This window comes from Carlito syrichta, unplaced genomic scaffold (genome assembly GCF_000164805.1).
Source record: "Carlito syrichta isolate Samal-C Ts95f unplaced genomic scaffold, Tarsius_syrichta-2.0.1 Scaffold316421, whole genome shotgun sequence".
In the NCBI taxonomy this organism is placed as follows: Eukaryota; Metazoa; Chordata; class Mammalia; order Primates; family Tarsiidae; genus Carlito; species Carlito syrichta.
The window spans coordinates 69,933-85,486 of NW_007260517.1; the positions used below are offsets into that span (position 1 = coordinate 69,933).

Below are 15,554 nucleotides of genomic sequence, written 5' to 3' on the forward strand. Positions count from 1 at the left end.
CTGAAGATGAATTCCTCCTCTGGGCATCTCAATCCATCCTTACTTAGGTCTAACTTATGACCACCCACTCATCCTTATGAACTCATGCTTTTTATTTTCAAAATGTCAAAAACCCATCATCACAGCCAGTCAGACCCTGTGTTTAAGAGTTCTGCCCATTTCTGAAGCCCAAAGATGTACCCAAGAATAAAAAAGGCTCTGATCACCAAGTAAACACCATCTACTTCCATGAGTTTACTTAAAACGCCCCCATAAATTTTATTTCCAAAATAACATACTGACATCATTTTTACTGTCCCTACTAAAGAACAGTCTAAAAACTCATGCTCTCTGCAATCAGTTCAAAGTATTGCTTTCCATGGATAAAATCCCTAAATTTTTATCTTTTAGAGTGAAGCAATTCACAGGCAAGTCTATTTATAAAAGTAACTGCTTAATATTTAACTTTCAAATTTTTCTTAGAAAGACGCTATCAAGTCTGCAGGAATGCTCTAACCCACTAACCACTTTCCCCAGTCCTGTTTCCAGAGATTCATGAAGAGCTAACGGAATAAATCAAGTGACTGACACCTCCTCACAGCCTCACGGGCGCCTGAACTCATTTTAACCATACCCATAAAACAAAATCCCCCCTCGCCTAAAATGCTTCTCAGACACATGAGCGATTCCGCTGATAACAGAGGGGGCTGGAGTCGCTAGTCCTCAGAGGGCACTAGCACAAGGAGCCTGAGCCTATGGCACATCCACGCAGAAAGACGATTAAAATAAAAGAAAGTTATTACCGCAGACTCCAACTGGGCTGCAGTGAAAAGCAACCACAAGTATCCAAGTCCACAAATCTTAAGCCTGTCATCTCACAGCGGGATCATCCAAAAACATTAACTCGAGAAGGCAGTGAGTTGGCTGACTAGGGATTTGAGACAAGAACAGCTCTTTCGCCAGCAAAAAGAAAGCCTGTACTGGAAAAGGGAACAAGACAGCTCACAGCAAGAGAGAATGATGGGCCACTCCTGACAGAAGTCCTGGTTCTGAAACTGGTTCTATTTTCCCAAGACACCTGGAGGACTCCACATCGGCAAGATCTACAGGAAGCCCACTCAGGGCAGCCAGCGCCTTCCTGCCAGCTCCCTGCTGCACAGGGCTGGAGTGTGCATTGGAAAAGCAGTCGAGGCTGCTGGGCAACGTCCTCCTACCTCCAGCTACAGTGCACAGGGCAATGGAGACATGTACAAGGCTAGGAATGTGGCGGCCTGGAAGGAGGCTGTTTGCCGGCTGCAACACACCACACATTGAGTTAGCGTGGTCAATGCTGTGTGGATATTAATCTTACTTACATAACTCTGGTACAAATACTAGTGGGCCAGTGCTATGAGAGGAGATGTTTTTATGTAATGTATTAAATAAATAATTATCAGAAAAACCCCTACTTGGATCCAATGAACAAGCACATAATGGTAGTTTTAAAACGCACTGGTGATACAGTGCAGTGGCTCACACCCGTAATTCCAGCACTTTGGGAGGCCGAGGTGGGAGGATTGCTTGAGCCTGGCAGTTCAAGACCAGCCTGGGCAACATAATGCGACCTTGTATCTACACAAAAAATAAAAAAATTAGCTGGGTATGGTGGTGCACATCTGTAGTTCCAGCTACTTGGAAGGCTGAGGCAGAAGGATTGCCTGAGCCCAGCAGGCCAAGGCTACGGTGGCTGTGAGCAGTGTGCCACTGCACTCCAGCCTGGGTGACAAAGCGCAGCTCCAACTCAAAAAAAAAAACAGGACTGTTTCAAACTACCCAGGTCTTTGTCCAGCAAATCATTCTAAATTTGACCAAACAAAATAAAAGAAATGAGACATCAATAAGGTGCCGAAACCCTGACTACACTGGCATGAAACCCATCAGGGCTTTTTTCTTCTTTAAGGAATGATGAGTGTTTTACAAGTATACAAAATCTCCAATATCTTTGGAAGTTATCATACCGCAGCCTATAAGGTGTAATCAAATCACACTGAAGACAAGAAAGGGCTCCTGCTTGATGAGGATGTGCTGGCGGTGACAGCACTCCAGTTTTAGCAGTCATTATGCGCTTCAGTTCTTTCCATCAAATTAATCTATCCCTGAGGCAGAAAGAAGTGAGCTAGTGAGTATAAATGCGTCCTCCTCCACACCACTAGTCCACAGGCTCCCTAAAAGCAGGAACCTTCCCAAAATGCAAGGAAGCTCCCACTGCTCAGCCCACAATGGGCTCTCCATAAATGAAATGGAATGCATACAGCACCAGCTGCCAGCCACACCTGAGCAGATGATAAGCAAAAACAAATTACAAATGTTTCTCTGGTGTCTTCCATCAGTTTCTATGAGAAATTAAATACCCTTGTTTTGAGAAAAACACAGACTATACCGCCTACTCCCACCCCAAAACTATTTAGAACACAGATCAGCACACATTTTCTATAAAGGACCACATGGTAGATTTATTTTGAGTTTTGTGGGTCACACAGATCTCTGTCGCATATCCCTTTGTTCTTGGCTGGTTGGTTGGTTTTTACAATCCTGTAAAAATGTAAAAACCATTCTTGGCTCTGGGGTTATACAAAAGAAAGGGCCAGGGCAGGATGTTGCCCAGGTACTGCAGTCTGTGACTTCTGACCTACAGAAAATAAGTTGTTATTTCCTTATTTGGGAAAGCAATTTCTTCCTACGTGGTGGAAGACACACTTATCAATTCAGTGAAGTGAGGTAAGAGGTAAAACATTAAAAAATGGGTATCATAACCAGGTTGGAGAATCAGAGCCCAGGAAAACATCGCTGGGATTGGGAGAAGTCTGAGGTCTAACAGGAGAGCAAAAGGCCAGGCTCTCTGAAGTCACAATCTCCAGCCTCCCACAGGAAGTAACTCAGACTCAGCCAACTGGACACTTTGGGACAACTCACTCTCACCCCCATACCCCAAAGAGATTTCAGCTTTGAGATGCTTTTTCTCCCACTAACAGTATATCATCTAACAGCTTAACCTTAGTTTTAAAATTGAGATTTAAAACTTAAAGGGAAATTTAAATCTGGACACGGTGGCTCATGCCTATAATCCCAGCACTTTGGGAAGGCAAAGTCAGGAGGAGACCAGGAGTTCAAGACCAACCTGAGCAACACAGTGAGACGCCATCTCTACCAAAAAAAAAAAAAAAAAAATACACAAACACACACAGAAAATTAGCCAAAGTATGATGGCAACACCTGTAGTCTCAGCTACTTAGGAGGCTAAGTTGAGAGGTTTGCTTGTGCCCAGGAGTTCAAGGCCGCAGTGAGCTATGATGAAGCCCCTGAACTCCAGCCTGAGTAAGAGTAAGACCCTATCTCTAAAAAAAGAATAAAAACAAAAATATAAAAGTGTAAATTTGATACCACTTCCTAAATATCAGCCTTAATTCTTTTTTACTTTAAACTTTCTTTTTTCACTAAGCATTTGTTACGCTCTTTTCCGGGAGATAACATTTTGTCACTTTAATTTCCATATCAGACTGTCTTTTCCTGTATAAGATTACCATATTTGAAAAATCAGTGATAATTTATTATTCACAACTTGATTTGATTTTTTTAAAAAATCTCTTTTTGCCTTTCTTAAACTACATGGCATAAGGTCACCAGTAAGAGTTACTGATTTACTACTACTTGTTAGCTCCTAATATCCTAAGATTCTTTGAACTCAGTCCTTATAAACAGAAAACTAATGGTTTTAAAGTGAAAATAATCAATCAACTAAGACTGGTGTCGAGATAAGAACAGGAAACAGCCTTTACGATCTGGGGTGGGGGCGTGGGAGAAGGAATGTTGCCTGCTTGTCCCAGGGCCAAGGAGAGTCAGCAGCAGGGCAGCCCCAGCGGGCCAGGCGGGGGAGGAGGATGCTTCACTAATCACCAAGAATGACCAAGAGATCCGGTTACTCTAGTTAAAAACAATGCGCTGTATTCCTGAAAATCACTAAGAATAGATATTAAGTGTTCTCACAACAAAAATGGCATGTTGAAGTGATGCATATGTTAATTAGTTTAATTTAGCCATTCCACAATGTACACATATTTCAAAGCATCATACCATACAAAATAAATATAAAGGTTGGCTTGACCAAAGAACACTGTTCAAATAACAGAGAAAGAGTAGAAGTAACAAAAACAAGAAGCTAGTCTCTGAGGTGAGCTAGCAAAGAGTTTAAGGGGTAGGGACACCTGGCCTGGACCCACAATGCAACCAGAAGTCACTCCCCGGCCGAGGCGAGGGACAGTGGGCTTTAACAACAAAACCAGGCTGAAAGGACTGGTTGAGAGTGGGGTGTACCCCAGGTAGGAAGCCAGACACAAAGGAAGATGAAGGCTACAGGTCATAGATGTCTCCTGTAGGCAGAGGGGAAGAATCTAAACACAAGCCTGACCATGTCACTTGGTTCATGAGTTGCACAGTACCAGAATTCAAGAACTAATTTGCTCTCTATTGGTGAGCTATGCCGTTTCCAATCTGGACCCAAAATTGCATCGTGTTATATTTCTAAAGGCCCTTAACCTACAAATAAGAACTACCCAGAAAAGTCTTAATAATTAAATCACATGGCTTATCTGCTAAAATGGAGTTTGAATACTAAGAACAATTTTCATCCTAAAAGGTTAGAATCAATATTTCAAATCTTAGAAGTCCCCAGAGGATACTTCCTAAGCACATAACCTTAAAGTTCTCTTGTTACCTCCTTCTTGGCTTTAAATATGTCTTTCTTGCAGGCTGCAGTGGTCCTCCACTCAAAGTAGTGCACACATCCTGTTGCAGTTACAAATTCAGGAGTTCCCTATTTAAAAATAAAATTAAAATAAGTTACTGTACTACATATTATGAAGTTTCTTTTTTAAATTTAGAACACGGTAAATGCTACTGACATAAAGAAAGCAGCAGTAAGAAGGGGGAACACAGCTGTTTTAGAGAAATGAGGTCCCAAGAGGTTCCTAAACCTGAACATTCTGGGACAAAAGCTTCACGAAATCATGTTGGAATGTGAGCATAACTGATCCAAAACTGTTCTACTGCCCCAGCTATGCAAGTACAGTAAGCTCATGGGAAGTACTCCTCCGAGCCATTCTCCTCCAAAACTCCAAGTGTTCTCTTAACCATGTGCCAAGAAATCAAAGCCAAAAAATGTGATCTCATGCTTCCTGTGAGGAGGCCCCTGTAAGAGGCCCCTGTGAGGAGCCCATCTGCATCTGACCGACTTAGAACACCCAGCAGACCACGAAGCAAGTGCTGTCCTCGACTCAGATGCTCATCGGCAGCCCCTCCTGTTAATGATCAGAGCAAACTCCAAACATTGTGGCTTGACACAGGCCACAGCAGGAATTGACCTCTATACCCGCATGTGCAAATCTAGGGAATTCTTCATGGTTCTATTTCTTGTATGGTAAACACAGAATTCTTAAAGGAAATTAGTTAAAGCTAAAACCACAGATACACATTTTATTCTAAAACGTAAAACTTCATCTTTCAGGCCATTGCAAATAGATTATTTTGTTTAAGATCTCAATAAGTACAACGTACAGTTGATGGGTTGGTCCAAAATTAACAACTCACTTTATCTTCAAAGTTCTTCAGATGAGACGCTGTGGGTCAATGATGCAACAGTCACAGCCTCAAATTCTAAATATGTTTTAGAGCAATCTGGTAGCCACGTGAGTTTCACTCAGCCTTATTTTTCTAAATTCTCAGGGGGTTCTTAACTCTGATACAAGAACACTCATAGGATTTGTATACCAATTGCTTCTCCAAAGCTAACAATTATTTACTACAAGTCCCTTTCTAAGAACTAAAGATTAAAGTCAACAAGTCATATACAATATGCCCACAGTAAGAACAGACAGAATGCTTTACACAACGATGTCCTCTTTATATGCCAAGTAATATTGAAAAATTTGGGACCCATCACCCACTGGTCAGAGCTTCTCCTAAACAGATGTTGGTCTCTCCAACTTAGTGTAAATGAGGAAAGAAAAATAAATCTTTAAAAAACTAAACATGTTGCCCTAAAACCTATCAATATGAAATGCTAGGAGAAGAGGTTTTAGAAAGAAAAAAAAGAATAATGCCTGTGACAAGAACATGAAACAGTGCACTGAGTTTTAACATATTAATCACTTTGAACTGCAGTCTTATACAGGATGTGGTCCAGGTTTTACTTAAAAGTTGTAACTATGAGTTTGGGATTTGTTGGCTTCCTGGTTCTTGATGGCGATGATTTGGTTGGAGTTTGTTTATCTGTGTTTTTAATTTTGCTCACTTATTCTTCCTGGGATACTTCTAAAGCAAGTACACCCAAGGGGCAGACATTTTTAACAAAAAAAAAATAAAGCGACTCTGTGGACTCACCAGGGTTTTCCCACACAGGAATGTGATGCTACTCTGGATTCTGTGGTTTGAGCTTTGCTGCTTACAGCTCACTGTCGTGTTGAACTCCAGAAGAGATTTGGTTGCACTTTTCAAAAGTGAGTCGCCTATTAGGAAAGGAAAGAAAATGCACGGGCCATAAAACATACATAATCATACAGCTATTTCCAAGGAAAAGTAAATTAAAACTAGCACTAAAATTGATCTCAAAGCTTACAAAACTTTCAGATAAATGAACAAAACTGTCTTTCCCCAGAGTTTTCCAGCTCAGGAGTGGCTTCCCCACCCAAACACATGACATTACCTTGAGTGGCACCTGTCCTGTGTCTACCATATTCAATGCTTCAGAAAGTTCTACTGGCTGTACCTCCATCGCAAATTCATCCACATTTCTCCATCTCTACTACCATGAAAACCACGATCACCTCTCCCACGTACTCTTGTACTAGCCCAACTGGTCTCCTGCCTCCACTGTACTCTCATTCCTCACAACTCCCCTGCCCCACTCATCTTGTACCACTATGATCTTCAAAACATAAATCAGAATATATAATTCAGCAGCTGAAATGCTTCAATACTTCCTATCACACATGCTATAAAATCATAATTCTTTAGAAAGACCTCCAAGTAGAGTGGCTACAACTCAGTTTTTTTGGGACATTACTATAATAATTCAGAATTATAAATCTATATAAAATCAATAGGATGGGGTTTGGCATAGGAATAAACTGACAGACTAGAAGAGAGAGCACAGAGACATATGTGTACATCAAACTTTGATTATGAAAGAAGTAACAGGCCAGGTGCGGTGGCTCAAGCCTATAATCCCAGCACTTTGGAAGGCTGAGGTGAGAGGACTGCCTGAGCCTGCGGGTTCGAGACCAGCATGAGCAACATGGTGAGACCTTGTCTCTACAATAAATCAAAAAATTAACCAGGTGTGGTAGTTCCAATTACTTGTAAGGCTGAGGCGGAAGGAGTGCCTGAGCCCTGCTGCAGGTCGAGGCTGTGGTGGCCAGGAGCGTGCCACTGCACTCCAGCCTGGGCAACAAAGTGAGACTCAAAAAAAAAAAAAAAGAAAGAAAGAAAGAAGTAACAGATTATGGGGGAAAGAAGAGACTGCTAAATAAATGGAACTGGAAACAAAATGGTTATCCATATGGAAAAAGATAAAACTGGATCCCCACCTACCACTGTATACAAAAATTAACTCTAAATGGATTAAAGATGTAAACATCAAAATCCAAACTTAAATCTTGGTAGAAATCTTAAGATAGAAAAAGATTTCTTAAGACTCAAAATCACTACTTAGAAAACCTACTCAACTTGGGAGTTTATAGTCATCAAAAAATAGCTTAAAGAAAACGGAAATAAGTTATAAACTGGGAGATACACAGAAGTGGCATCAAGAATATCTATATATACTCACACGCAAACAAGTAAGAACAAAACATTTCAATATGTAATTCCAGGAAATAAAGGATGATGAATACTTTCTGACTGAGATAGCATACAACATGCCAAAAAGGATAAGGCAAAACTCATACCTAGTCATATTATGGTGAATTTTAATATCAAATGCAAAGAAAAAATTCTATTCTAGGTCACATGCATAGATAGCCCAATATAAAGACATGATTAATCAAACAGAAGAAAAATGTGCATCCATAAATATGTGAAAAAAGATTATTAATATCACTGATAATCAAAGAATTGCAAATCAAAGCTACAATATTATACCATGTACAGTCACCCTACTGACAAAAATTAAAGACCAAGTTCTGCAAGCGAGATGGTCCAAAGTTCTCCTGTGTTGCTAGGGGAAGTGTAAATTAGCACAGTTTTTAAGTCAGCATGACATTATGTCCTAAAATTGAACATGCGTGTACCCTATGACCTAGCTATTCCACTTAGGTATACACACAAGAGAAAACCATGCAACACAGGAAACACATGAAAAAAACATCTAGCACACTTCACAATAGCAAAAACCTGGAAACAACCCAAAGGCCCAACAACAAAAGAGTGGATAAATTAATGTTGGTAGGTCCACACAATAAAATATTACAGCAGTTAGAAGGAATAAACCACAGTGAAAGATAACAATATAATAACGTTTAGTAACATTATTGTTAACACTGAAGTCCCAAAAAGTTACAAAGCATGATACACGTTTTTATAAAGTTAATTACATACACATACATATTTTTGGAAGTTAGGATTAAAAATGTTTAAAAAAGAATGCGAGCTAATGATTACTTCTAGTGGAAAGTAAAGGGGGAAGGGAAAAACACATAGATAGTGGTTATTGTCAAGATCCTCGATTTTGTTAGAAACAAAGTTCACTACATTATTTTAAAAAACTGTTCTTTTTTTCAAGCAAAGGAGAAGGTTAGTCCATGGATTAATGATGAGCATGTTGTATGAACTCGATATTCTAATATTGATTCGATTCTATACAAACATCTAAAGTGTGGGGGGGGGTACACGGGAGGGTAGAAAGAAGAAAATAGGAAGAAAAATAAGATGCCAATGAGAAGGAGGAACAGAGTCAGGGCTGCCCCGTTAGTGCCAGGCTCACCGAACAACGGTTCTGTCTCCGCCTGCGTGCAAAGGTCTGCCAGGATCGGTCTTCCCTACCGAAAACACCCAGGATCTTTTCTAAAATCTTTTCTACTACTGGCTCAGTCAAAAGGGCTTAGAACCCCTGCCTACGTGGCTCTTGGGCCAGGACAGCGCCCCACGGCCCAGCCCATAGTGGGCGTGTCTAGGACAGGAGGCGGGGCTTTCGGGGCCCAAGGTTGCGCACCGGTTGGAGAATGTAAAAGGCATAGAGGGCGGCGCGCAGCGGCCAAAAGGCAGGCAACATCTCTGGACAGCCTCGCAGGCCACAGTACCAATCCCCAACCTCGGGACCCCTATATATGCTTCTTGTGATCCCTCTGTGTCAAGAGCTCCTGGAGGTCCCTCGTAACTTGCAGGACCCGTCCTGAAAAGAAAACGGAAAAGGGTCTTGGAATCAGGTCAGGAGGGATTGTGTGGTTCCAGCGCCCTGGGTCAGACCCTGTCGGCGTGGCGTACACCTATCCATGTCGCCGTCCCACTGCCTACAAAGCCCAGCCCAAGACTGGCTGTAGACCAGGACATCGGGGGAGGGGGGCTATGGAGAACCACAGCAAGTGGTTACCTGGCCGCCCTCCCAGGACAAGAGCTGGGGAAAGACTGCGGGCTTGGCCAGAGCACCAGACCCACAGCCACTCCCTAGGATGCGCTAAACGGCTACACAGCGACCCCTAGCGCTCCAGCCCGCCCTCGCCAGGCCTGACTGGCCGCACCTGCGGGGGCTGTAATTGCTCCGCCCAATCAGGTTCAACTTCTATGTTACAAAGTGTTGAGTTGTTTCTTAGTGGTTGTGGACTCCGAGTTGAAATTCACGTAACCTGAGCATGCCCAGATGAGCCAAGCGTGAAACCACTGGCGGAACCTAAGTGCTCATCCAGAGGAACCGGGACTGATTTAAGATGCGGACACCGCATGGCAGGATCCAATCAGGTGGAGCCCTGGCAGCAACCCGCGGAAGGACCCAATCAGATCTGGCCTCCCGGCACCACCTCCACTGCACGATCCAACCAGATCACGTCTCATTACCCCACGCTTATAAAATTCCACCAACCACACGGCTTAGGAGACAGATGTGACAGATTTGAGTGTTTCGCCCGTCTCTGTATCAGTGGACTCGTAATAAGCCTTTCTCGCTGCAAAACCTTGGTACTTCGGTATTTGGCGTTCCACTGGGCGCACCTTGGAGTGCTCCAGACCAAGCTGACCCGACCCGCTGGACCACATCCAATAGCCCGCCAGGCTATGCCCTACCGGCTGCCTCCGAACCCGACGGACCTCATTCACAGGACCCTCTACACTATGGCTGACAGGCCTGGGACCGCTCCCGCAGGGACATCCGGGCCAGCCAAGCTGCGACTCCAAGCACTCCAGATCATGTCCACCAGATGCTCTCACCAAACAGCCTCTCACCAGGCAGCTCTGAGGGGACTCTCCAAACCTCGCTGGCCAAACCTCTTTCTCAGGGCCCACCAACCCGCGCTCTAAGGGACCACGATGCCACAGCAAGCTCTCCAGCCGGCACTCCCTGGCGTTCCTCGGTCACACTTGCCAGAACCTCTAGACTATGTGTGCCGGGACCACCAGACCGCGCCTGCGAGCCCGGCCAAGCCCACAGCGACTCAGCCTTGCTGAGGTTGCAAAGCCTGGCCATCCTAACTTTGCAGGCAGCCTCCCTGCCGCATCTTCACCCAGCCGCCGCGGCAATTACAGCCTGCCAAACAGAAAACTTGCCCTGTGCCATTTACCTACATGCTTGAGCAAGTCTTTCCTCGCTCCTCTGTGCCACCTACTTCAGCAATCATATCCTTCATTGTAAACTATTAACATGCTACTTTACCAGATTTTTTTTTTAATCCTCTGTCCAATTTTTTACTTCCAGCTATTGCTTCATTTTTCTGCTCTTTATATCAACACTATTTTAAAAAGTGATTTCTGTTCTTGCTATTACCCCCACCCCTTGGCTGCCCCTCTTGTCCCCTGTACTGACTGTTCCCCCAGAGATCCACATGGCTTGCGCTCTCAGCACCAGGTTTTTATTACTTACATGTCACTTTCTCAGCAACACTTACTCTATTTAAAATCCTTGCACCCTGAGCCCCCAGCACTCCTGACTTCCCTTCCTCTTCTGTTTTATAGCATTCATCACATTCTTAAAAACTACTTAGCCACTGTTTATCTTTCCGTTTGTCTCCCACCCCACTAGAATGTGGGAAAAGGGATTTTTGTCTGTTTTCATGACTGATTCATTTCTAGTACCTAGATTAGTGCCTAGATATGACAGTAGTCAAATTGAATATGACAGTAGCCAAACAGAATTCCAGGCCCCAGTGGTAAGTAACCTCAACAGCTAATAAATGAATATTTTTTTGGATATTATTTAATCAAGTAAGTCAGGAAAAAGACCACTAATTTATTGAACCATCCCTGCAGTCAGATTGTTCCAGCATATTTGCCACAATAAATAATGCTACAAGAAAAATTCTGTACAAATATCTATGTATAGTACTGTTTCTTCTATTGGTTAAAGTCACAAAAGTAAATCATAAGAATATGTTTTAAAATGTAACAGATATTGTCATGCTGTCAGGAGAAATCATAAATCACATTTTAAAAATGAGCTATATCTGAAACTCAACCAGATATTACCTTAAATATCTTATGGAATTATAGGTTTACAAAAATAAAACAAAAAAGGGTTTAAAAGGAAAAGGTATTTTCATATCTTATAAGTTAGAGATGAAAAATTCAGTCCAGTGATCAACCTAGATACCTGCTGTATTTCTGAGTGCATATCAAGAATTACACAATATCACTATCAACTGAAGTCAGGAGCCAACTTCCTAAAAGTAAATGAAGTCACTTGGCACCAGCAATTATAATCAGATTCACTCACTGTGTCCTACCCGGGTCAACAAGAAGGCAAACAGAATTCTAGGCTCCAGGGGTGAGTAACTGCAATTAACATTGCTCCCTAGTGAGCACATTACCTCAGTTAAATGAGCTGGGAACATACTTTCTGAAATGGATATATAGCTTTTAATCCTCAGGAGATTAAATTAAAACCATTAATATTTAGAATGCTTGAAGGAATGTCGACATATCTGTGCTTTTACTGCAACATTTAATGTCATAACTCCAAAGTTTATTACTAAGCAATTGATTTATATTTTTGACAATATTAGAACATCTAAGAGAACTTTAGGTTTATCATATTTATAAGTTGAAACTATTAAATTTGTAAGAATTGTTATACTGAAGTTTTAATTGTTAAATCAGACATGCGAGCTACTTAAAAAGGAAATCAAATACAATTGACTGCTGAACAACACAGATCTGAACTACACAGGTCGACTTAGAGACAGATTTTCTTCACCTCTGCCACCCCAGGACAGCAAGACCAACCCCTTTCTCTTCCTCCTCCTCAGGCTATTTGATGTCAAGATAACAGGGATGAAGACATCTATGATGATCTGAAAATTCCACTTAATGGATAGTAAATATATTTTATCTTCCTTATGATTTTAATAGCATGTAGTTTATTGTAAGAATATAGGATGTAATATGTGTAACATACAAAATATGTGTATTAGTCAACTGTCAACTGTTTTATGTTATTGATAAAGCTTCTGGTCAACAGTAGTTTATTAGTAGTTAAGTTTTACGGGAGCCAAAAATTATGCACAGATTTTCAACTGTAAGGAAGGAGTGGGTGCTCCTCACTCTCATGCTGCTCAAGGGTCAACTATATATAAAATATACAAATCATTTTAAAATGTGCTGAAGATGATTAAATAGACTGCAAATGAGACCAAATATTGTTCACAGGCCCTACAAAAATGCTGTTAAAATATGCTAGATTCATATATGCAATGTCATTCACCTAAGGAGAAACTAATGACTTTTTTCATTTAAAACAATGTAACACTGTTTAAACCAGCATTGGGGTCCTTACATTTGTTTCTTAATATAAAAACTGCTCTTGAGGGCACTATAAAAACTCACATCAACAATTATCTTCCCAAAGGGATTATAGACAACCATCTACCTATAGCAGCATGCAAATGTGCCCTCTTCCAGGCTCCTTGCCAGCACTCTATGATGCAACCATTCAAACGTCTGACAAAGTAATGGAAGAAGAATGAGATCTTATTATTGCTTTGATTTGCATTTATACCATTACCATCACAAAGAATCTGTAATAGATCCACTACCTACCAGAAAATATCAACTCTCTTTCCTGGCTTTCAAGACCTACAGAACTTGGTCAAACTCAAATTCTGTCCAGCAAAGCCAGTCTCACCAATTACCCTCCTAGTAACTTGTCTGCATCCAACATCAATCTGTTATATCTATAGCATACTACCACAAGTACAAAACACACCAATAAGCAAACATATTAAGGCAGCATAATAAAATCAAGATAAAAACTACTTTTTCCTCATAATGAAAACCTGAGTAATACTGGCCAAAAGGCTCACTTTGGGATCACAATGAGGAAGCTGGCCATCTCACCTGTAAGTTTCCTAAGATATCACCAAATAATACTTGACTGACCCAGGAACTCAGAACAACCTGGTGCTTTCTTATATCTCTATCCCAGGCCTCAAATCCCTCCTACGAGTGGTTTCAGTCTAAATAGTCTCTTCGTTGAGAGACAGGGAAATCAAACAGGAGTTGGGCCTCAATCAGCAGACCTAGAACTGCCTTATCTTCTTACTCTAAACATTGCTTTCTAAAAAGCCCTTTTGACTGTGTTTAGAAATCTCCATCCAAAATGATAGATGGTTTTTTTTTCAAGATGGCTGATGAGAGACACCAGACTCCAGTTCTCAGAAAGAACCGCAGTTATAGGAGAATAATCATAACCTGAATGGACTATCTAGTAGAGAATCATGAAGCCTAACAGAGAACTCTCGGAAAGAAGGTAGGGCACATAAAAAGAAGGAAACAAGAGGCTAGCAGACATCATCTAGGAACCTTGAAGGGCCTGGTATTTCATTAAAAGGGTAGGTGGGAGTGTTTTTGGCTCCCCTTGACCCTGTAGCAGGCCACTGGACAACCAAACTGAGGGAGAGCTTCTATGCCCTCACCCAGCCAAGCACTGGCATAGGAAATGATGTGGAAAGTTCTCAAGAGCATTACACCACACTTCCAGCTGGTGCCAAGTCACTCGCCTTCCCATTGAACCCAGGGGGTAGCAACAGGCACCATACTTGAGGTGTACCCATTGTAGGACGGTGTCCTGCCCAGGGAACCTTGCCCCTGTGTCTCCACATAGCAGAGCCCCCACAAACATTCTTCAGTACCCGTTCACATTGTGGCAGTCATACAGGGACAGGTGGATGCAGGGTTCCCAGGAAACTAGCCCTAAGGAGTATCATTCCTAAAAGAAGAGTATATGCAGCTCACCAAGAGGGTACCCCAAGAAACAAGAGTACAATGCTGTCTTGTGTCTGAGAGCTCCCCACTTGTGGACTGAGAGTGACTATGCCACCTTCAATGGAGAAGCAGGCACTGTGCTCAGCTCTGCAAGGGAGGAGTATGATTCCACCCTGGAGGCCAGGCAGCGTCAATGTTTGAGCACAGACATACAGAATGGGACTCCTTCCCCCAATCTCTACCCACTGCTGTAGGCACAGCATAGGTTGCTCTCGCAGAAGGTTGGTGTGGACATATCAGAGGACTGCCATTCCAGGGCTATTAGGGGCAGCTGTGTCCCCGACTGGCTGTGTGCCCAGTAGGCCTTGGGCTTACACAAAAGGCAGGGGCACCTTCCTATCTCCAAACAGAGCAATAGCATTCCTGCAGTGCAGAGCAGGAATGCTGCAAAGATGTGTGTTTTGGGCCAAGAAGAGCTTCCGTACAGAAGACAACTCAGCTGTGGGACAGGCATCTTTCACAGTGCTCAGCTACACTTCAACCTGAAAATACACAGCAATATCTGTCCAACCTGAGTGTCCCAAGCACTGGGGCAGGGGTGTGACAGGGAGGTAGATCACATTCCTGCCTGCCCAGGTGGTAAAGCTGGGGCGGTCCCTTCCCCTACACAGACACTTCATTACATTTCACCAGAAACTTCCCCCACCATCCCACTCAGGGATAGTGCCTGTGCCTGCCAATGGGGTATTTGAGGGCAGGATTGGTGGTTCAGCTCCACATGGCTTTGTTACCCCTCAGGAACTGAGTAGGGACCTCAGACCATTGTGAATTCCACAGACCACCTGCCTGAGGTAACAGAAGCTTCTCTCTGTTGAGAGTAGGCATATACTCATCATACCATCAGCTTCTACCACAGTCAGTCCCTACCTGTAAGCGTCACCTACTGGCTTGAAGGTTGCTCTGCTGACACAAGTGCACGGAGCAGGGGAACAAAATAAAACTGAGGCCTCTGCCATCCTGGCCCCACAGGAGGCAGTGAGCCTGTTCACACACCCAGCACATCGCTCCTACACAACCAATATTTGAGAAAGCTCCTACACAAAGATGCTCTATAGCCAAGGAACTCCTAGAGTCTTCGCCAC

The 15,554-nt window shown here is 42.7% G+C and overlaps 1 protein-coding gene across 1 annotated transcript in view; it reads right to left on the reverse strand.

The window, feature by feature from the left end:
• IGF2R (insulin like growth factor 2 receptor) overlaps positions 1-15,554 on the reverse strand; it is a gene marked incomplete at its 3' end in the record, with an annotated part of 92,307 nt that overhangs the window by 68,427 nt on the left and 8,326 nt on the right. The window contains exons 3-4 of the mRNA XM_008074381.1: positions 6,394-6,518; positions 4,730-4,828 (exon numbers count right to left, since the gene is read on the reverse strand). Coding sequence (XP_008072572.1) covers positions 4,730-4,828; positions 6,394-6,518 — 224 coding nt within the window. The remainder of the gene's footprint in view (positions 1-4,729; positions 4,829-6,393; positions 6,519-15,554) is intronic.